The 22,564-nt window shown below is 38.5% G+C and overlaps 2 protein-coding genes across 2 annotated transcripts in view; one reads left to right on the forward strand and one right to left on the reverse strand.

Annotated features, from left to right (window-relative positions):
• kcnq1.2 (potassium voltage-gated channel, KQT-like subfamily, member 1.2) overlaps nt 1–9,394 on the reverse strand; it is a 123,120-nt gene extending 113,726 nt beyond the window's left edge. The window contains exons 1-2 of the mRNA XM_026919557.3: nt 9,305–9,394; nt 3,158–3,727 (exon numbers count right to left, since the gene is read on the reverse strand). Coding sequence (XP_026775358.1) covers nt 3,158–3,606 — 449 coding nt within the window. The 5' untranslated portion in view covers nt 3,607–3,727; nt 9,305–9,394. The remainder of the gene's footprint in view (nt 1–3,157; nt 3,728–9,304) is intronic.
• Nucleotides 9,395–10,822: 1,428 nt separating this feature from the next.
• mrps35 (mitochondrial ribosomal protein S35) lies at nt 10,823–22,491 on the forward strand. The gene is made up of 8 exons (XM_026918728.3): nt 10,823–11,057; nt 13,629–13,675; nt 13,820–13,987; nt 15,667–15,727; nt 15,841–15,980; nt 17,134–17,243; nt 19,881–19,950; nt 22,192–22,491. The coding sequence occupies exons 1-8, from the start codon at nt 10,913–10,915 to the stop codon at nt 22,465–22,467; spliced, it is 1,017 nt and encodes a 338-aa protein (XP_026774529.1). The 5' UTR covers nt 10,823–10,912; the 3' UTR covers nt 22,468–22,491.
• The last annotated feature ends 73 nt before the right edge of the window (nt 22,492–22,564 follow it).

Below are 22,564 nucleotides of genomic sequence, written 5' to 3' on the forward strand. Positions count from 1 at the left end.
CCTCTGACCCCGATCAGGATAAAGCGGTTACTGAAAGTGAGTGAGTGTAATACTGTGGCCCAATATTGTGTTCAGTCTAGAGTTCATTGATGATGAGTTCATTGATGATGTACAGAGAAAGTAGAAACCTTTTTTTGTGTGAAAAATATAAACAGGATTTAACTAGACACAGGAGTCACAGTGATGCTCGATTTGGCAAAAATGACACTGTACAAAGTAGTGTACTTGAGTGACATGATTAGATGTTGTCTACAAAACACACTGTAAACTGATTTGCTGCTCACAAATCAACACTGTGTTCTATTGAGATGAAGGCAATATAGAGTATTTAGTATTTATCAAGCAATATTATCATAATGTCAGATATATGTAGCTACTTGTGAGTTATCTTTATCAAAGTAAGGCAATAATAAACAGCCACTAAAAGTGATGTCATGACAATCCTTGGAAATGCTAACTCTAACTGAACTCTGCTGATCACTGTTGATTCTGGGGTGTGCTTTTGTGCACATGGGCAGTAATGGAAGGTAGATTTAGTGGTGTTCTTCACCTAGTTAACCAACAGAGCTCCAATCTAAACGAATGCACAGTTAATAAAAATATAAAACAAAAGGTCTCATACGTGTACTGAACAATTACGCATCACCGTTCTGCCTTTCTCTTATTATTACAGGCATCAAACTGGGTAAGTAACACAGAATAATATCACCACCTACTGGATCTTTCAGGTAGTTATATTATTCATATTCAAGATACTACAAGTGAGGAGTAGCATTAACATTTGTCAACTTCCTGCCATGTTTTAGGAGAGCATCATGCTGTAATTGAGCGGTTGTGCTTATATACTCCAGTTGGTTTCTCCAGTTGGAGTGTGTGTGTGTATAGGTATTTTATTTTTTATGCTGTTTAGGTAACATATGTGCTTACACTGAGGAGAAATAAGTATTCAGACAGTTTTTCATCCATTCATCCATTTTTCATACCGTTTCATACAGGGTGCCAACCCATCGCAGGGCACAATCACACACACACACTCACATACCCATTCACACACAATTTGGAAATGCCAATCAGCCTACAACACATATCTTTGGACTAGGAGAGGAAACCAGAGTACCTAGAGGAAACCCACCGTGCCCATCCCCCCCCCCCCCCCCCCCACCCCCCTTCAGACAGTTTTGTTTTTGTTATTTAATATACTTCCACTTTCAAATTTATACACAATGTCTTTTGACATTATGAACAAATGAACAGTATGTACTCAGAAGCATAAACAAAAATATGTTTAAAAAGCAAAATTGATAGCAAAACGTATTCGGTCACCACAAATTAACAACATACTTGGGCAGGTGACCAAAGTACTTACTACTTTGTTGCAAAGCTATTGTTGGCAATTACAGCTTTGAGACATCTATGGTAAGAAGTAGTTAGATTTTTTGCAGCATTGGGGTTCAATTTTTGTCCATTCTAAGGTTATAAGCGTCCCTGTATGGACTTGCAATTTCATAATCCATAAATCTTCATTTGGATTCAAGTCAGGAGATTGGACTTTGCATGTGGTGTAGAAATCGAGACGATTGTGGTGCAGTTCATTGCTTATGGTTCTTTGTGTAACCATTGTTCCTGCTGCTTTCAGGCTGTCCTGCAACTCTTTTCCAGTTACCTTCCTTATCATTAGCCAGAGAGTGTGTTGTGAAATCTTGTGTGGCGTACCTGTCCTGGGACGATTTGCTGTGAATTTTCCACCTGCATATTATTGAACCAATTGTACTCACAGGGATGTTTAAGGTCTTTTCTATGGCTTTGTAGCTTTTTCCGTTCAAGATTTTTCAAAATAATGTCATCCCTGAGAACTTTAAGAGGCTCGTTCACCTTCAACATGATTTCTAGTTGCATGAAATACTCTCAGCCAATGGCAACATCTTTTATAACAACAAATGCAATTTGCATGAGAACATTTTTGCAGCATTTATATCTAGAACCTGATTTATTTTTATGTAACCTGTCACATATATTTTAATATAATGTCAGACAAACTTAACCTATAAATCTGGTTCATTAAACATCTTTGTTTATGCTTATGAATACATAGATTTTTGTTCATGGGCATTACATAGAGGCACTGCTGCTTCCTGTGTGCACATGCCCTAGGTTCTACAGGGTTAAAATGACCCCTCCCAGTGGCGTGGTTTCAGTCATCTCCGAACACCTTTCCAGTCTATCCTAAGGGGGTCATTACCTCATGACATTATGGCATCTAGGTGATTTTCACTGCAGTGGAGATTAGGAAGGGTGAAGTAGAATGCTAGCTACTAGGGATGTAACAATATGTCATATTGTAGCATTCCGTTTGATACGTCAAGTGTCACTGTGAGTGGAGTAAAGAGTCTTGGGGAAGGAGCGGGTAAATTAATGAATGAGCGTACACCTGTGTACACCTCAATTACCTCACACCCACTGGCGTATCACAACCAGATAACTAGCAGGGTTCCCTGTCATTTGGAAGTATCCTCATGATTAGTTTACCCTGCGTACGCATTGTCAGGAGTGTGCATAAATATATACATCGTCACACATAAGGAGACATTAACAAATCACATACTATGCCTAGATTGCACTATTTATGCACAAAACTATATATACATACAGTTGATAAATGAGACCCCTGATCTGTGGAAATAACATTATGACAAAACTATGCCATTTTTGTATTCATAACTATAAATATGAGACAATTTGTGCTTGTAAATTACTATCTGCAAAAGAAAAAGAAAGGGACTTGCATTTCATTTCCAAAAATGTCCATCAGATGGTTTCTGGTCATGTGACTTTTAGCAGCCTTGATTTAATTGTTTTTTCAGCCAATCAGAAAAGGAATTAACAAGATGCACTCAGACACAGTTTCATATTTATATTATAAAATATACTAAATCATAAAGCAGACACTTACAATTTTGGATCTTGTGACCAGGAAAACCCTAACAACTTTAGAGAACAGCTATGGTCCATGCTAACTATTCAATTAAATCAATCAAATGGCAAACCGTGAAAAATCAACCGACCCAAAATCAATGGACCCAAAGCTGAATTTATATGTAATCATACTAATTCACGATCTACCTAAAATAACAGAGTGGTGACAAGCAAATCTACTCACACCAGGAAGTGATAGAGGAAGCATTTCAGGCCTGCAGGTCTCTCTAGGAAATTGTAGACATCACCCTGCATGCTAGTCTTGGTGCGGTAGGGTTTGCGTTTGAAGTGAGGGGGAGCGGGGCTGCTAGAAGGCGAAGGAGAGGAGCAGGAGCATGGCTCCCTGTCTTCACGGTGTGCCGTTAACTCTTTTGTGTTTCCATCTAGTACGCCTGATCCATTATTCACCATGGGTTTCTGTTCCATTGAAACAGGAGAGCAGCATGGGCTGTCTACTGCTGCCTCCGGCATGGCTACTGGAGCTTCTTCTAGGCTGCGCTCGGAGTTCAGGCTTATCAGAGTGTGCCCGTTTGGAGTACTGATTTTGGTTACAACAGTGTCGCTGCTCCCAGACCAGTCAAAATGTTGTGTGCGGCACAGGAGACGAATGGGACGCCCCTGACACCCTTCCATGGCTCTTGGGAGAAAGAAAGGTTTAGGGTTCAAGCAAAAGAGGAGGAGATGGAGTTGATAATGGTGTGACCACCCGAGTTCATTGATGACTACACTGGAAGTGTTACTCAATTCTCCACACCTGTGAAAGTACAAATGGAAAGGAACATCAGTTACTTCAGGTTAGAATTAGTGATGGAATTGAATGTGCGGTTTAATTTAAGAAATCTTATATTAGAATTAAAAATACGCCATTTATTCCACTTCAGTTAAAGTCAACAGACATTTAAGACATACTGTATATACAAAATGGCTAAAATTTCTATAACATTAATGTAACATAAACATAACGTCTACAGTAGATTGTATCCTCAGTGCTATTTTGTACACTGTACTATGTAGTCTCAGACAAAAATCAGGAAACTGATGGCCTTGAAATTTCCAAGTAAAGTAGCTCATTAGTTTAAAGCTGTTAAAGGTTTGTAGGACATACTGTATATAGGTAACTCATGTCTTGGCAGAAATCTCAAATTCAGTAATATAGTTTTATTCCAAAAAATGTCAATTCAGAAAAAAAAAGTTTTATTCACATCACATCAGGACAATGTTACATTTTCAAGTAAGTTGAACAAAAAAATTTGCTGAAAAGTTGCTGAAACAACAAGAGTGCTGTTTACTGATTCTATAAAAAAAAATGTTCATGTAACAAACCATTAAAGCCAACTTTAAAGTGTAATAAATAGCTGTTTCTGCTATAAACCGAGAAGGTTATATACACATACACTAATTTTTACAAAAACCACTGGCAGTTACCTACTGCGATACAGGCTGAACTGGTAGAGTCAAAAACCCTTATAAATAGCAAACATATTTAAAATTCTTCAATACAAAACTTTACCTGAAAAAACTGTTAAGAAATGAGAAATACTAAAAAAAAAAAAAAAGAACAAAAATGCTACAATGCTGTATTAAAGGAGGAAGTGTTAGTGTGTCTACGGTAGCCGATGCGCTGCAGTGGCTGAGCTACATTATTGGAAGACAGGATTAGGAGGTGCTCTTTCAGTGTTTTGCTGTCATTTTGTCTTTTATGAAGATGTGCAGTCGTTATTAAATTTAAATGACTGTGCTGTGAGCCTTCTTCGTAATTTACAGGTGACTAGAATTTATCAACAAATGTATACGCTACCAAAACCTTTGTAAATCTTGCAGGAAATTTTAGTTTGGTGTAGCCTACATTTACACACAACTTTACTAAAAGATTGATACCCATCGTATCTACAATATTCTCTGGTAAGATGTTTAGTACGTGGCACTCTTTCCTACTCTTCGCTTCAACAGAAGCGTAATAAATAGCACACTAAACAGCTAACTAAAATCTACATGAGAGAAAAACATATCAAACTCTCATTTGAAAATGTCAGCAAAGTTGACTAACTAGCGTAGACAGATTATTAGCTGGTCCATAACTATCCTAGTCCAGAACCAAGAATTTGGTGAAAAAATAAAAGCTTCATTTCATTTTTTTAAACATTGAAATTAGAATAGCACTATTAAACAGTTAAACAGTAACAGCATATCTGAGGTGACTTTGCTGTAGTCTCCAGTGCTTAAGCCTACACTGTTTCTCCCTTCATTCAAAGGCAAAAGAAATGGGATGGCATTAGTGTAATACTTATTTTTATGTCATGTAAGGAGTCTGTCCCTATCTACTGTGATTCTAAAGGAAATCAGTGTCTATGGTCTTATAAACAGTTTTTTTTAAACAGTTATTTAATAAAATTGGGAAAAGGTCACGCATAAGGAACACTGAATATTTTATTACACAATAAATAGTTAAATTTGCCATGAATATATTTAACTGTTGTAAATAAACTTTGCAAAACTAGTCAACTTTGCTGTCTTTTTTAAGTAAGACGAACGATTATTTTTATTTGGTGTAAATTTAACAATCTTTGAGTATAAACTTCAGGCTTTTGCTATTTCAAGGCTTATCAATATGATGAAACAGGAAAATGAATCTAGATAGCAGGCCATTTAAACAAGAAGCATGAAATCGCACACAATGACATTCTGCTCTGCATATTGCATGAGGATGATTAACAGTGGTTACTGGACCACACATTACATGGAGATAAAATATCTGAGGTGTTCATGTGACTTGTCAGTCATAGGGAGATCCCCTCAGGTGCTCTGCATTTGTAACAGAATTAAGAACATGTTAAATAGTTACAGTCAGTAATACTACACTTCAAAAAAATACTTAAAATTAATTAAAAAAAAAAAAAAGGGCCAAGCCCAAAATGGCAAATGTTAAGCTTTTAATGGTCTTAACAACAAATCATTTGTCAGAAAATGAGCAAGAATTAAACAAATGCACTCCTGAGAGCTCCTGTGCCACCATTTGCTCGTTTACTTTTGCTGTTTGAGGAAAAGCTAGAAAAAGGGACATTCACTTATATAGTCTTCCTGTACACAAAGGTAAAATCATGATAATGATTCAAATGTTTGATGTAAAATTCAAACTAACACATGTCTGGGTGTACAAAATCTTCCAAATAAATATCTTCTGGAATGTTTTTTTAGTTAAAAGATTAGTCATTATTTGGTTTTCTGCCACACCTGATGCAGCCCATCAAGGGCCTCAAGGCTTAAACATTTAAAGAAATCAAAAAGAAAAGCTTCCCATACTAACTTCCTTTATCTATTTGTTTAATTCTCACTAATTTCCTGCCCAATGATTTGTTGTTAAGACCATTAAAAGCTTAATAATTCGCCATTTTGGGCTTGGCCCATTTTCTTTGCCCATGAGTTTATATAAATCTATGCTGTAAACAGAGATGTAATATTTGCACAAAAAAAAAAAAAAGCTTGTTAGGCATGGCATCATATAAAAGTACTGTCTGTCCTGATTTTTTTTTTTTTCCTGGCACTTATCTAATGTTTATTCCTTATCTATTTAACAGATCACGGCAGTCAGTCTAGAAACAAAAAAGGAAATGCGAGTCAAGCAGCCTAATTTAAAAGGTCAGTCTTTTCCTCGAGGCAACCATCAATCTTTGCTTGATGAGCAGTGGCTGGACATTTGGCCTGTGGAAACCTGTCTTTGTAAGTTTAAGAGAATGGAAACAGGAGCCTTGTGTCCACTCATGCTCCTGTCATGCAGGACAGCAGATGTGCTGACAGACTCCACCACACATCTGCTGTCCTCATCTGGATTGAGTTTCTCAGTCCTACAAATTCACCTAGACAGCTCGGTGAAGCAGAGATGCAGAAGCCAAGCGCAGGTGGATTGGAAATGGCTCGAGTCATAACAGATATGGATGAACGCAGATAATTCTGCCGAGTGCATTCAACATCAACTCAAAGTTGGTGTGAAGATACATATTAAACTGAGATGCCGTAATACAGGTGGTAAGTGCTCCTACTTTAAATTGTTTTGTGAGGCAAGGGTTTTATAGCCCTAATCGTGCCATGACAGTTGTCTCCACAAAACAAACAACAACCATTTCACAGTATGTACTGACATTATAATTACTGTTATTCTGCTCTACACTGAAAAAAGTGCAATGTGATCTAAGGTGGAATGGACAAATTTCTTAAAACCTTAATGCCGTTCCTAACCCGACACTCCTATAACACAAAATAAAACTTTACCTTATGGTATCTTTAATATAAGTTGTGTCACAGGCATGCAGCAACAGAACACAGCTGACTCGCAAGAACTGTTCAGTTGGTTCAACTAAATTAAAAACTACTAAAGGATTACAACCTGAAAGGAAATGAAAATGCTAGTCTTCACCATTAAAGCTAGCTGAAAGCGGGTTAGAGTTTGTAGGGATTGAGCATTAAGCTTGATTATTCACTACTAATACACAGCTGGTATTTTCTGTTTAAGACCCATAAAACATACTGATAGATGCCGTATACTGCATATCACTAGCTACATGATGACTGCTAGAAATAAAACTGTAACTAAAACACACCTGAGTACAACACATAGTTCCTGAGTGGAAAAAAAAAAACAGGAAAATTGTTTTACAATTTATTAACAAAAGAAATCCCAAGGACTTAAAAATGAAATGTGGGTGTATAATGATATAAAGGAAAGGCAAAAGAAAAAAAGATAACAATTTGAAAAGAACACAAAGCAAGAACTCACAGTTTTTTCAGGACCCTCTAGGATGCCAGACCTGATCTGAGGATGTCTGTGTACGACATCTGGCAGTGTTACAATATGGCAAGAATGAAAGGGAGGGCGGGATATTGCAACTAAGAGGATCCAAAAGCTGTTCAGAGGGTATGAAAGAGGATAGGAAAGAGGTTGGTGGCTGTATAAAGGCAGTGGGCAGTCTGGCTTGCTCATTAGGGGTAAATTTATACATTTTTAAGTTTAAAACTTATATCCTAAATTTATATATTTCTGTAAAGCCGCTTTTTGACAATGGCCATTGTTAAAAGCACTATACAAATAGAACTGAATTGAATTGAATTGATACATACAGTACTGTGCAAAAGTCTTAGGCACCCTATTGTTTTTTTTTTTTTTAGTACAAACTTTGTTATAGATTTTTATTTTATGACTTCTACATTATTGATTCAGTACAAAAACATTTTAGATTCCAAACATTAGTTTTCCAGCACAAAATTAAATGTTTGTATGTCAGTAAAGAAAGCAGCAGATTACATAAGAGACACTTTTCAGATAAAAACATAATGAAGGTTGCTGGGTTTTGCTGCAAAAATAAGAAGCAAGTGTGACAGTCAAAGTCTCCAGAAGAACTGTGGCTGTTTCTGCAAGATGCTCAGTAACACTTACAGCTCATTTCCTTATAAAACTGCACTAATTACAACTGAGACCACTATTTTTTTTAAAGTGAAGGATCGTAACACCAAATATTGACTTTGTTTCATTTATTATTGTTTACTTGTTTTTAATGTAGAAACATTTAATTTCATTATTTTTGAAGGCATCTTTGCTCTACAGCATTTCTTTGCATGTGCCTAAGACTTTTGCACAGTACTGGATATACACACACACACACACACACACACACACACACACATATATATATATACATATATATATATATATATATATATATATATATATATATATATATAAACTGAATTTCACAGGAAAACTACTACAGAAAAAAACACAAAACAGTTAGATAACAGTTAATTGCTTTAAAGTTTCAAGTTTAAAGTTAAAAGACATTTTCACATAAAGTCCGTTGTAATATACTGTTTAATTACATCATGTGCTAGGAGAACTTATTGGGGGAACAGCAGGATAGTCCAGGTCTCTGGAGGATAAACAACTTCTCTTTCATTTTCATATCATTGTGTAGAGAATCAGTTTAGCCTGAGGAGAAATGGTTAGTCTTCAGTGCACCACCACCCACCAAACTGTTTCAAAGACCTGATTTACAGTCATTGATATATGTAGGTGGCAAAGATAACATCAAAGATAACATCATTAATAATGTAAGTAAAACATGAAATCTTGTTTTTGGAGAGATAATAGTCTTGGCAAGAAAGGCAGGCCTATAAAAACTTGTTAAAACGACTCTATCTGTGTCCATGCCAACAAAAATGAGCAATGCGCAATTACTTCTGATTCTTTAGGTGATGTTACAAATCTTCATTTCATAATTTTCCTAAAGTTGAGTTAACCTGTACTATTCAATCAAATAAAACTTAGCAAAGGTATAATTACCGCTGTAAAGCCCATCAGAGGTCCAGGTACCTTGGAGAGAGAAAACCGCATGCTATTGAGGGACAGACTCTGAGCCTCTGAGCAGTGATGCTGGAGCACGTGGAGAGAGAGAGAGAGGGAGAGAGAGAGAGGGAGAGAGAGACAGCAACAGCATTATACTGCTTAACTGAAAAACAGTATAGAATAACAGTAGGCTACTATACTATGCTCCACTGTACTATACCATGCCATGCCATACTATACTGTACTATACTACGCTATGCTGTGCTATGCTATACTACACTACACTGTAGTGTGCTGTACTATACCAAGGCATACCATACCATACTACACTCTGCTATACTATACTATACTGTACCATGGCATGCCATATCATGCCTTACTATACTATACTATGCTATACAATACTACACTATTCCATGCTATGCTGTGCTACTCTATACTACACTGTACAGTGCTGTAATACCAAGGCCACACCACACCATACCATAATACTATACTATAGTGTACCATGGCATGACATACTATACTATACTACACAACACCATACCATACCATACCATACTATACTACACCATACTAGACTACACTACAAAATGCCATACCATACCATACTACATTACACCACGCCATACCATACTATAGTACATTACACCATACCATACCATACTATACTACACTACACCATACTAGACTACACTACAAAATGCCATACTATACCATACTACATTACACCACGCCATACCATACTATAGTACATTACACCATACTAGATTATACTATACTACACTACACCATACCATACTATACTACACTACACCATACTAGACTACACTACAAAATGCCATACCATACTATACTACACTACACCATACCATACTACATTACACCACGCCATACCATACTATACTACACTACACCATACTAGACTACACTACAAAATGCCATACTATACCATACTACATTACACCACGCCATACCATACTATACTACACTACACCATACTAGACTACACTACAAAATGCCATACTATACTACACTACATTACACCACGCCATACCATGCTACAGTACATTACACCATACCATACTATACTACCCTACACTACACTTCATTATACTACACTACACTACACCATACCACACTATACTATACTATTAGGGTACAAGACATTCACACATGGGCTGAAAACTGAGAACTCTGTATGCCATAATTTATGTGGTCTATAAAATTCGTATTAAATAAATTTATGATAAATTTGGAGCTAGGGTTTCGACCAAATCACAGTAAAGTGGAATTAATTTATTAATTTACGGTGCCACCATACTTTGTCCTGTTGTAACCAACACGTCCTGTAGCATGGAAGGCGTCGGCAATAAACTTATTTATTTATTTATTTATTTATTTTTTACTGTGCTTCATTTAAAGACAGGTGCGGATTTGTGCCATTTGGGCCACCGTAGTACGTTGGTACGCTCCCTCGCTACGCGCTGTGCAAGGCGCAGTTCTATATCGCATTTACACCAACAGACTGGGTGCGGAAATGATTTGAAGCTCCGTGCTTCTGCACGCCCTCTAACGTTACGTGACATTCCGGACACACGCATCATGGCGGCTTCCGCGCTCAGCCCCGTGTTGTCGCCGTTAATTAGGTTAAACTGCAAAAGTAACAGATTTTATACACTTATTGTACTTAACCAGAGAGTCGCATACTCCATAGGACTGCCGACGAGCAATGGCGCTGAGAGCCAAGGTGAGGGTTTGATTGTCTTTAGCTGTGTGATGTGTGAGTAGTACAGCATCAGGGTTAGGGTTAGGGTTGTTGGGTTAGTGCACTGTTCAGTACTAATGCATGCAGCTTTCAGACAAGCCACTGTACCGTAGAGCTAATAACCAGTTAGTGATGACTTCCCCATTTACAGTGCATGAGTTTTCAGCCCATGTGTGTCTGTGTTATAGCTTTATAGTGTAGTGTAGTGTGGTGTAGTATAGTGTTGTATGGTGTATTATGGTGTAGTATAGTGTTGTATGGTGTGGTATGGTATAGTATGGTGTAGTATAATATAGTGTGGTGTGGTATGGTATAGTGTGTGTATGGTATAGTATGGTGTAGTATAGTGTTGTATGGTATAGTGTGATATGGTGTAGTATAGTGTGTGTGTGGTGTATTATGGTGTAGTATAGTGTGTGTATGGTATATTATGGTGTAGTATAGTATAGTGTGGTGTGGTATAGTATAGTGTGTGTATGGTGTATTATGGTGTAGTATAGTGTGGTGTGGTATGGTATAGTATAGTGTTGTATGGTGTGGTATGGTACAGTATGGTGTAGTATAGTGTGGTATGATATAGTGTTATATGGTGTAGTATAGTGTGTGTATGGTGTATTATGGTGTAGTATAGTGTTGTATGGTGTAGTATAGTGTTGTATGGTGTGGTATGGTATAATATGATATGGTATGGTGTAGTATAGTGTGTGTATGGTATAGTATGATATGCTATGGTGTAGTATGGTATAGTATAGTGTTGTATGGTATAGTATATTATGGTGTAGTATAGTGTGGTATGGTGTAGTATGATATGGTGTAGTATAGTGTTGTATGGTATAGTATGATATGCTATGGTGTAGTATGGTATAGTATAGTGTTGTATGGTATAGTATATTATGGTGTAGTATGGTGTAGTATAGTGTGGTATGGTGTAGTATGATATGGTGTAGTATAGTGTTGTATGGTATAGTATGATATGCTATGGTGTAGTATGGTATAGTATATTATGGTGTAGTATAGTGTGGTATGGTATGGTTTGGTGTAGTATGGTGTTGTATGGTTTGGTGTAGTATGGTGTTGTATGGTATAGTATATTATGGTGTAGTATAGTGTGATATGATATAGTATGGTGTTGTATGGTATAGTATATTATGGTGTAGTATAGTGTTGTATGGTGTGGTATGATATAGTATGGTGTAGTATAGTGTGGTATGATATAGTATGGTGTGGTATGGTGTAGTATGGTGTTGTATGGTATAGTATATTATGGTGTAGTATAGTGTTGTATGGTGTGGTATGGTATAGTGTGGTGTAGTATGGTGTTGTATGATATGGTATAGTATGATATAGTATGGTGTAGTATAGTGTGGTATGGTGTAGTATAGTGTGGTATGGTGTAGTATAGTGTGTGTGTGTGTGTGTGTGTGTGCTTTTATATGCACACAAGAACACAGTTTAGCTCAGAAGTGTACATGTGAGAATGCAAAACACTGTAAGCCAGTACCTATTACAGCCCGTAGACTTAATCTGAATTAAAAAGGGAAGACTCGTGGTGCAGATTAGTAGATTGTTAGCTAGTTTAGTGCAAGTTTCTCATCTAACACAGGCTCATAAATGATCATACAGTGTTTAGCACTGATAAGCGTAACTACTAATGTGACTGTAAGTGTTGTAATGTGAGGACATCCTCTCCTGTCACATCCCATTTTCCTGCACACACTTTTCCCTGCTTTAACACACCCGCTTCAACCAATCAGCTAATCAACAATGATTCCTGAATTGAAGAAGTTTAGTGTTAAAGCAAGGAAAACTCTAACATGTTCAGTACAGTGACTACTCCAGGACCAAGAGCGGACTTAGGGTACCATTTGGGACAGTGCTGGAGTCAGCTCTCATCTCACACTAGCCAAATATCAGTAACCATGATGACAACAGAAAAACACTCATATTGTTGTCCTGTCCATATGGACCAGTTATTCTCCTCATATTGATGCCTGTATTTTAACTTGTTCACAAACCCTAACAAAGCGAAAAAGCTTTTTGGTCTGTTGGTCCTGTCGTACCCCCTGTCCTGCACTGTCCTGCTAGCATATTCACTGCTCTAACACACCTACTTCAACTTTTAATTAGCGAATAAGTTGGATTAACAGGGAAAACACGATAAGGTGCCGGAGTTACAGGACCAGGGTTGGGGAATCAGTGCTGTATTAAATGATCTAAGGATAAGCATCTAAAATAATGGTGTGGAAGCAACAATGTGTACAGTTTGGCTGCTTGTTTTCTATAAAGGGTTGCATTAAAAAATACATTTTATAAAACTACGACGATGCTGAGATGCAGGAGATACAGTATAGTCACAAGTCAAATGTACAGCCTAGAATCACTTGCAAATAAAATGAATGAATGAATGTGTTTGATTTTTTTTAAAATTTATAGCCACAAGTGATGCAACTACACTCACAACAGATTAAGTTAGCTGTCTTATTAGTAGTGATAACCTTTAATGACACTTTAACCCTTCAACCATTTTCACAGCTGTCTTTATTTCCTGTTCAGGTTTGCTAGAGAGGGGCGGTCGGGGTCTCAGGAAACCAAGACGGGCGGCAAGTGCTGGATTATTTCTTTATTCACCATAAGCTCCATCTTACAACATTCCAGTTAGGGCTTTAAAATTACAGGTATTTCCAGCATCTACAGATATTGCTATGAAAACATGCAGGGTTTTTTTTTTCCGCTGTGATATGCAGGCTGGAGAACCACGGACAGAGCGGATGATGGTGGATCAGGACTGGACTGCAGTTTATCCCACTCCTAAGTCTTTTAAACCTGACGCTGTGCCATTACCAGTGCGAATGGGCTACCCGGTAAAAAGAGGGGTGCCTCCTGAGAAAAAGGGCAACCTTGAACTTATAAAGGTGAGAATAGCGTCAGCTTTTATGCATATTTTAATCTGATTATTTTCATAGCCTGAGGTGGGGGGTGACTGCAGACATGAGCCAAAATTAATGTTCTCTCAAAATAATAACATGGAAGAAGACAGTGTTTTTGCTTTCATGTGGACCTACGTTTTATAGGAAGATGAGACAATCTTTGTTTCTGCCACAGCATGTGTGTAAGCAGAACACGAAGCGAGTGAAAGAGGTGAACTGTGAAGTGTTTACTGGCTGTTTAAAGTGTGACGTAGCGTGAACGCATTGAACTGTAATAGTTGATTCAGTCCATTTGTACTGTTTACTAAGCAGTTCAATTAAATCTAACAAATCCATTTTCATTTCTGTTGAAAATCCTGTCTGCTCAAATGAAGCTAAATCTAAAACTCTAAAGTGAAAACTGTTGAAACAGTTCTTTCTGCTGCTGGATAATGGCAAAGGTTACTTTGTGTTTCACTGCCCAGACATTGTCATTTTACTAAGAGGTGGTTATCTGAGCATCCACTACAAAAAAAAATACCCAGCATCTGTTTAGACACATGCACTTCTACCCTCGGGTAACTCAAAGGCTGTGTCCCAAACGTCTTCATACACAGGGGACTATGTATGCCAGCACCACGTTGGTTGTGTCTTCGTCAGTCAGTGTTCATGGACGTCCACTTCTCAGTTGGTCTGCAACACTTCCAATCTTTTTGAATTTGTTAATAAGTTTGGCAGCAGTGTCGTGTTTGATGCACTTGCCACGTTTCCTATTAAAGTCCATCACAACCTTGCGGCAGTTTCCCGATCCAGCCATGAGAAAGATTTCAATACGTTCTGCTTTTGTCAAAGGCATTCTTAAAGGCTATCTGAAAACTAAGTATGAAAAAATTTTTAAAGAAATTTTGCTAAAAAGAGTTACTTTCCCCTATGTAGGGAGACTTTTAGGACATCCTGTATAATAAACTCACCAGACAAAATATAGTAACCTGTATTATTTCTTCCCTGTTACTTGGTTACACTTCCCTTGTCTTCTGTTGTTGTAGCCAATCCAGTGGCACTAAAAACCACGCCATAGTCCATGTTGCCTTTGACTCATCTTTTTTTCTGTAGAGAAAATATATAAAATCCAAACTGTCCACTATCTTTTCAACTTTAATACCTAATAGCGCAGTGTCGGTGATTTTTAGAACCTGGAAGTAAGTACCGATCCTCAGCATTACTGCATCCACTACTTTGTTTCATCTCCATTCGTTCTGCAGTAAAACATGACACTCGCGTTTGGCTTTTCCTTTTGCTCCCCAGTGGACGCGTTCACGTTGCGTTCACGTATGAAGGCAGATACCTATGCGACTGGCCACTCACGATGCCCTCGCATCTTCACAAATTTCCTGCCACACGTATGAGTTAACTTTGAGTTTGATCAGACTCAGGCTAGCTAGCAGTATCTAACCAGCTCAATCACTATAGAGACTACTCCCTGTTATGTAACATAAGGTTTCAATTTATCTCAGCATGGCACAAAAATCATGTATTTCTCGATCAAACCTGATACATCTGATACATGTAAAGTAGCAGTGCTCAGTCTTTGTGCATTTAAGCTATGTATAGTCTTTTCTCTCTTTTTTTTTTTTTTCTTTGTTTTTGAGAATACCGATAATCAACATCATGTCACTGTCTTACAGGTTCCGAACTTCTTGCACTTAACCCCAGCTGCCATCAAGAAACACTGTGAAGCCCTCAAACGTACGTCTTTTATGAGTCTGTCTTTATTTTACTGGTAGCAGTTAACCTATTATTATTCTCTTCTGTGTGGGAACACTCTGACGGTGTGTTTTCTTCGCATCTCTCTGCTGCAGCGTTCTGCACTGAGTGGCCTGCCGCTCTGGACTCTGATGCTAAGTGTAAGGAACATTTCCCCATCCAGATCCAGACTAAGGACTATGTGTCTGCTGGACCATCGCTCAGGAACCCAGACGCTCGAATTGTCACACTCACAGTGAGTCTTGACTAAATGTTCAAATGTCTTTTCTGTCTTTTGAAGGTTCTTTGGTTGTGCAGTCCCAGTAACAATTTAGAGTTCGTTTCTCTTAATTAGCAGTCAGTGTGCTGGTTCATGTTACATCCTTAAATGCAAAGTCACTAGTTCAATAACTTAATGCTTGATTGACATATCATAAATTATAAACAAATGGAACACTTTATTTACTGCATTTAAACATCATATTTCCAAAAAAAAAAAAAAAAACATTTCCTTTCATCATCAGAGGAAAAAATAGTTTTCTGTTCCTCTACCAGCATCTGCTTGAGTGACACTTGATGTTAGATTAAGACCCTGATGTAGGAATCTGCATTAATCCTACTGGATTAGGAAGAGAAGGCCAGGAACTAAACGATTGGCTGAAACACATCACACGTGAGATGACGCTGTCCTCTCTGCATCACCAGCACAGTGATGTGCGCACATGTGGAACTACACCTGGTTGTAGTCTCTCTCTTTCCTCGATGAAAAAAGGAAGCTTACAGCATAGATGAGTAATGATGTCATGATAGATTTGAGCAGTGCTCCTGATTGGCTGACACTGACGAGGCTTTGGGGGACAGGGAAGTCCTAACACCTCACTCCTCTGTTCTCAGCTGATCAGTTCAATTGTTTGGTTGTTCCGAGTGATGTGATTTAGCTTTTTCAAATTTAGTGAAATTTGAAAACCTGATTAGCATCTGCATTCTATAAATCGCTGAGCCGAATTTAATCTAATGATTTCTTGACCGAAATGGCAGAGAAAAGGGCGTTTAGATGAGAAAAGACAGCAGAGTCTGGTGTGTATTAGTGTGCAGTGAATATTGTGGTCGTAGACAATAGCCTATATTGTTAGCCAGTATTTTTTTGTATTATTGTTGAATATATTCTTTTTATAGAGTGCACTGATAAACGTTTTGTGTTGTACATCTGGTTGAATTAGATACTTGGATAAATATATATTTACACAATATCTCAACTTTGCTTAAGTTTTTTTTTTTTTTTTTTGGTTAAATTCCATAGTTTTATCCCATATGTTTGTACAGTAAATATATTCAACATGGACTCTGACTTGCAATAAAAACAGAATAATAATGTCTTTCAATATTTTAATATTTATTTATCACCTCAGGTAAAGTTGTCCAGTTTGAATCTAGATGATCATGCCAGGAAGAAAATGATCAAACTGAGTGGAGAGCGCTACAACAAAGAGACAGACATACTCACCATTACCACTGACAGGTAGTCTACACTACATTCTCACTTTTTAACCTGTAGCACTGTTTAAAAAAAATCAGCAGCAATCTCTGTAAGGCACAGGTTCTCAAGCTTGGCGTTGTAACCCCACGAGGAGCCGTCTGAGATTCGGATATGGTCGCAAGAGATTTTTACCAGCTGTTATTTATAATGTAGTTCTGTGCACATTGATTTGATGTGTGGAATATTTTTAAAATAATAATTTTAACTGTCAGATTATGATTGCAGTTTTGTTTGCTTTCATTGAATGTTTCTCTTAAGCCCATTTTACACCAGATCACAGTGGTATCATGTCCAACGTGCTGTTAAGTTAGTGAAAAGACTTTACAATGGACACTCATAACCCTTTAAGTAGAACCCTTGTCTCAAATCTCCGGTCTACTTTTTCAGTCGTGCCTCTCTGCAAGACAGAACTTGGGTCAATGTAAGTTGGCTGCCAAATGATTAATGTTTTTGGCTTTAAAGCATTCATGGGTAGAGGCACTCTTTGGGTTTGCCCCAATTAGATTGACAGGGTGCACTCAGACACCTACAAGTGGAGGGTTCTCACAACCTCACCACACCTGGCAGGCCCAAAAAGCAACTTGGGCACACAGGACAGAGTCACACAGCAACCAGCAGAACAGAGTGTGTTAACTAGACTTGTTGACATTTGTAAACCCCATATCCTGGCCCAGGAGCAAGGTGTTCCCACAGATTGAACAGCTTCTGTATATTGGACCAATGCCAAACACAATGCAATAAGTTCTCACTAGAATGTCATCAGTGTATCTGTATTCAGCACTTAGGCAGCGCACATCTGGGTGTAAATCTTCATCTAGTGAGACCACCAGCAATATGTTTACAGGCATCAGTGGCAGAGATTTGGCTTAGCCTGACCTGCATGTGATCTGTCATGCTAGCTAAAACACGTGCCATGGAGCACAGGCGTGGTCGAGCTGTCTGTCCAAATCCTCCTTTAGAGCTAATGGAGCCTGTTAGTGGTGCCTGTGAGCTAGGAGCTTTTCAGAAGTTTCAGAGACCGGAGTTGAACGTGATAGTTCCACTGTTGGGTCATTATCAGTCTGGAGGAATCAGCAGCAATCTCTGTAAGGCACAGGTTCTTAAGCTTGGAGTTGTAACCCCACGAGGAGCCGTCTGAGATTCGGATATGGTCGCAAGAGATTTTTACCAGCTGTTATTTATAATGTAGTTCTGTGCACATTGATTTGATGTATGGAATATTTTTAAAATAATAATTTTAACTGTCAGATTATGATTGCAGTTTTGTTTGCTTTCATTGAATGTTTCTCTTAAGCCCATTTTACACCAGATCACAGTGGTATCATGTCCAACGTGCTGTTAAGTTAGTGAAAAGACTTTACAATGGACACTCATAACCCTTTAAGTAGAACCCTTGTCTCAAATCTCCGGTCTACTTTTTCAGTCGTGCCTCTCTGCAAGACAGAACTTGGGTCAATGTAAGTTGGCTGCCAAATGATTAATGTTTTTGGCTTTAAAGCATTCATGGGTAGAGGTGCTCTTTGGGTTTGCCCCAATTAGATTGTCAGGGTGCACTCAGACACCTACAAGTGGAGGGTTCTCACAACCTCACCACACCTGGCAGGCCCAAAAAGCAACTTGGGCACACAGGACAGAGTCACACAGCAATCAGCAGAACAGAGTGTGTTAACTAGACTTGTTGACATTTGTAAACCCCATATCCTGGCCCAGGAGCAAGGTGTTCCCACAGATTGAACAGCTTCTGTATATTGGACCAATGCCAAACACAATGCAATAAGTTCTCACTAGAATGTCATCAGTGTATCTGTATTCAGCACTTAGGCAGCGCACATCTGGGTGTAAATCTTCATCTAGTGAGACCACCAGCAATATGTTTACAGGCATCAGTGGCAGAGATTTGGCTTAGCCTGACCTGCATGTGATCTGTCATGCTAGCTAAAACACGTGCCATGGAGCACAGGCGTGGTCGAGCTGTCTGTCCAAATCCTCCTTTAGAGCTAATGGAGCCTATTAGTGGTGCCTGTGAGCTAGGAGCTTTTCAGAAGTTTCAGAGACCGGAGTTGAACGTGATAGTTCCATTATCAGTCTGGAGGAATCTCCCAAAAATGGCTGTAGTAATAACATCCCCTGACTCATCAGATAAGTAACAGGGAGGGTGAACAGTCATTGAGCTATAAGGAGGGCTCCATTGAAGGACATCAAGCCTCTTGAGTTGCGTGGTCTCAGCTCCTGAAACATTGGTCATTACTATGCCTAGAAAATGACTCCGATTGCTTTCTGCACTTTCTGGACTTGTGGAGACCTGGGCGTTTGTGACTACGCTGCTGAGTTTGGGTCAGAATCGACTCACTGCCTTCATCAGCATCACCACGCAAAAAAAAAATCTGCGGGAAAAAATGGATTTTAGATTTTTGATTCCAAACCTTTTATTGGCTATTCAAAGCTTTCCAATGATAGCTAGCTAGTAGTTTTGTTAATTGGTTCTCTTCAAGTGATCATAACCTTTATACTCTTAAAATCATATACTCCCTCAACATAAGCTTATTAATTGTAAAATGTTTCATAACTTCGTTTTGGATTTTTTGCAGTCTAAAGTGTCATGTGACTCTGTTTCCACAGTTGTCCACTGAGACAGCAGAACTATGACTACGCCATGTACCTGCTCACTGTTCTGTACCATGAATCCTGGGTAAGTCGATTCATTTTTCATTTCTGAATAAATTAAATGAGTGCTAATGTATTTTCACTCAGTCTTGATGTGTGATGCCAATGCTCTTATTCCAAAGGATATGAAATGTTTTTCCGAACTGTTATCAAAGCATCAGCTGGCGAGTTGAATATACATTGCAGGCTTTATGCATTCTAAATGCGCAACAGCTTGCAGTCTGTCTTTCTTCCTAGACATACATTTTTCATGGTTTCCATTGTATCCTCGCTCATTTCATTGAAGGCCCGCTGACAGCTGTGTTTCCATGATCTATACAATGCGCCATGGGGGATTCAACAGGGGGGCCCTCCAGAGTTTGGAGAGACAGAGCATGTGTGATGGTGTGCTTTTGGCTTGTGTGTTTGGATGCATAAGAGACAGATCACTGTTCAGTCCCTATACATCTTGAGGGACTTGTGCAACTCCTACAGTGCCCATTTATCACTGTAGGTATCAATTCAATACTGATTTTATTCTGTGTAGAAATACATAATTGCTTCAACAAACAGGAAGTTGTAGATTTGTTTGTATCTTAAGTATATGCAGTACTTATTCAGATCAGTAGAGTAGATCAGTAGATCAGTAAATGTGACTTGTTGAGTACTTGTTATTCCCTGTTTACACAGTACAGTTAGAGGATTTAAATTACTATAGTGTAAAGTTAGAGAAGACGGGACACTGGTTTCAGGGAGTGATTGAATGAATATGATACGGTTGAACTTCTCACAGACTGACATCTGTTCCTTGTCACATTTGTAAATTCATTCCTGCACCCAAAAGACCACACCCTTTACCAGCACACAGCTTACCCACTTTTTCCTGTGTAATAATGTTCTAATATTCACTTAGACAAGTCTAAAACAAACCCTTTTTTATTCCTTGCTACTTGCCATTACATTCCTCAAGTCCTCCCTGAATACCTCAGAAGGGCCCATTTCAAATCAGTTAAATCAGTCAGGTGCATTTCCCAGCATGCTGTGCTCCCACAGGACCACATGGACTATGTGTTTTGTAACAGGTGCCTTAGCTTTGCTCCAAGGATACAGCTTTACCGGAGAAAGGACATGGCGGAGTATTGTTAGCCTTCCTGGCTGGGAAGTGTAACCCTGTCCACTGGCCTTTGCGGCTACAATGGCTGCCACAGTGGTGCCAGTAAATGGCTGACACAGCTAGTGACGTTGAGTTGCAAAAAAAGGGGGGGGGGGCTAACAATGGTAGTGATTGTTAGTGAGCATAGGCATGATTATATCTTTAAGGCCTAATTTACTCACCAATACTGCTGCAGACTAATACAATGCTATTGGTTTAAACAGCACTCAAACTAATAAAAATACGAGAAATGGACTTGTTTTAAATGCTAAAGTTTTCAAGTCTCTACATATTCTGTTCAAAAGATAACACAGAAGTTACTACTATTACTACTACTACTACTACTGGATTTTGGTTTTGGTACAAAATAGAGATTTACTTATTTGACCTAGATAGGTAGACTTACCTAATGTTATTTAATCCCAAAAAATGTATATGTAGCTCCTATATATTGTCAAATGCCCATTTTTCTGATGTATATATCAGTACTTCTTGGAGACACCTCTGTAATCTGGCTGTTCTGGCCTTTTAACAGCAAGAGAATGCACATAGCATCTTTAACTAAACCTTTATTCTTTGTCGTTAAAGGGTAATCACATCATCTGGTCTTCGACTAATTGCTCTGCCTCGTTAATTCAGGACGTAATTCAATCAGAGGGTCAACACATTAGAGAGATCTTAATAAAATCTAATTACTGTAAGTGTTGCCTAAAGCACAAAGTTGTAGTGAGAGACTATTTGTCTTTTTTTCCTCCTATTGTTAAAGACTGCTAAAATAATAATAACAAATTTCTTAATAATAATAAGAATAATAGCATTCATATGGTAACACACAGAAGCATACACATGCAACACACAAAGCAGCTTTTGTATATGCAGAGTATGACAGAATATGACATCATGCTTTGTGTGAGATGGTTATACAGATGAGCGAGACCTTCATATACCTGACTTTATAATTATGATTACTGTGAAATCCAATGTTAGCTAGGGAGAGCTACCTAAGCAGGCTAATTGCAGCCAGGATTATCAGTACTCCTTGCACTATTCACACTATTCAATGATGATGTGCCTCTGGTGTTATCCTGGTTGTATCATTCCAACCCACTATTCCTGTCCGCTTCTCTATTTCAGAAAATGGAGGCGTGGGAGAAAGATAAGACGCGCGCTGACATGGAGGAGTACGTTTGGGAGGACAGCCCCTCTCAGAAGAATATTCTGGAAACCTTGTCGCGCATGCATCCACTTAAGGAGAAGCCTGAGGACGAGGGAGGAGTGCGGGAGGAGCTGCTGGGACGGCCGGAGGTGCAGGAGTACAAAAACTCTGTGACCAAGCTCAAGAACGAGGGAGAGACAGAGAGCAACATGCAGCAGTACAAAGAGGCGGTGAAAAAGCTACTAAATATCTAAAAAAAAAAAAAAAAGGGCTGTAAATATCAGAAAGATGGCATTCAGTTTCACAGAGCCATTTTTCCAGTTTTCAGCCATTGGCGTAATGCAGTTCTGT

This window comes from Pangasianodon hypophthalmus, chromosome 9 (genome assembly GCF_027358585.1).
Source record: "Pangasianodon hypophthalmus isolate fPanHyp1 chromosome 9, fPanHyp1.pri, whole genome shotgun sequence".
NCBI classification, from domain to species: domain Eukaryota; kingdom Metazoa; phylum Chordata; class Actinopteri; order Siluriformes; family Pangasiidae; genus Pangasianodon; species Pangasianodon hypophthalmus.

What these genes read in the sequence shown, in the direction of transcription:
- mrps35 (XM_026918728.3), top strand. Translation starts at nt 10,913, where the DNA reads ATGGCGGCTTCCGCGCTCAGCCCCGTGTTGTCGCCGTTAATTAGGTTA. An exon ending in CTCACCATTACCACTGACAG is followed by an intron (nt 17,244 to 19,880) that starts GTAGTCTACACT and finishes CTGTTTCCACAG; the next exon opens with TTGTCCACTGAGACAGCAGA. An exon ending in TTCTGTACCATGAATCCTGG is followed by an intron (nt 19,951 to 22,191) that starts GTAAGTCGATTC and finishes TCTCTATTTCAG; the next exon opens with AAAATGGAGGCGTGGGAGAA.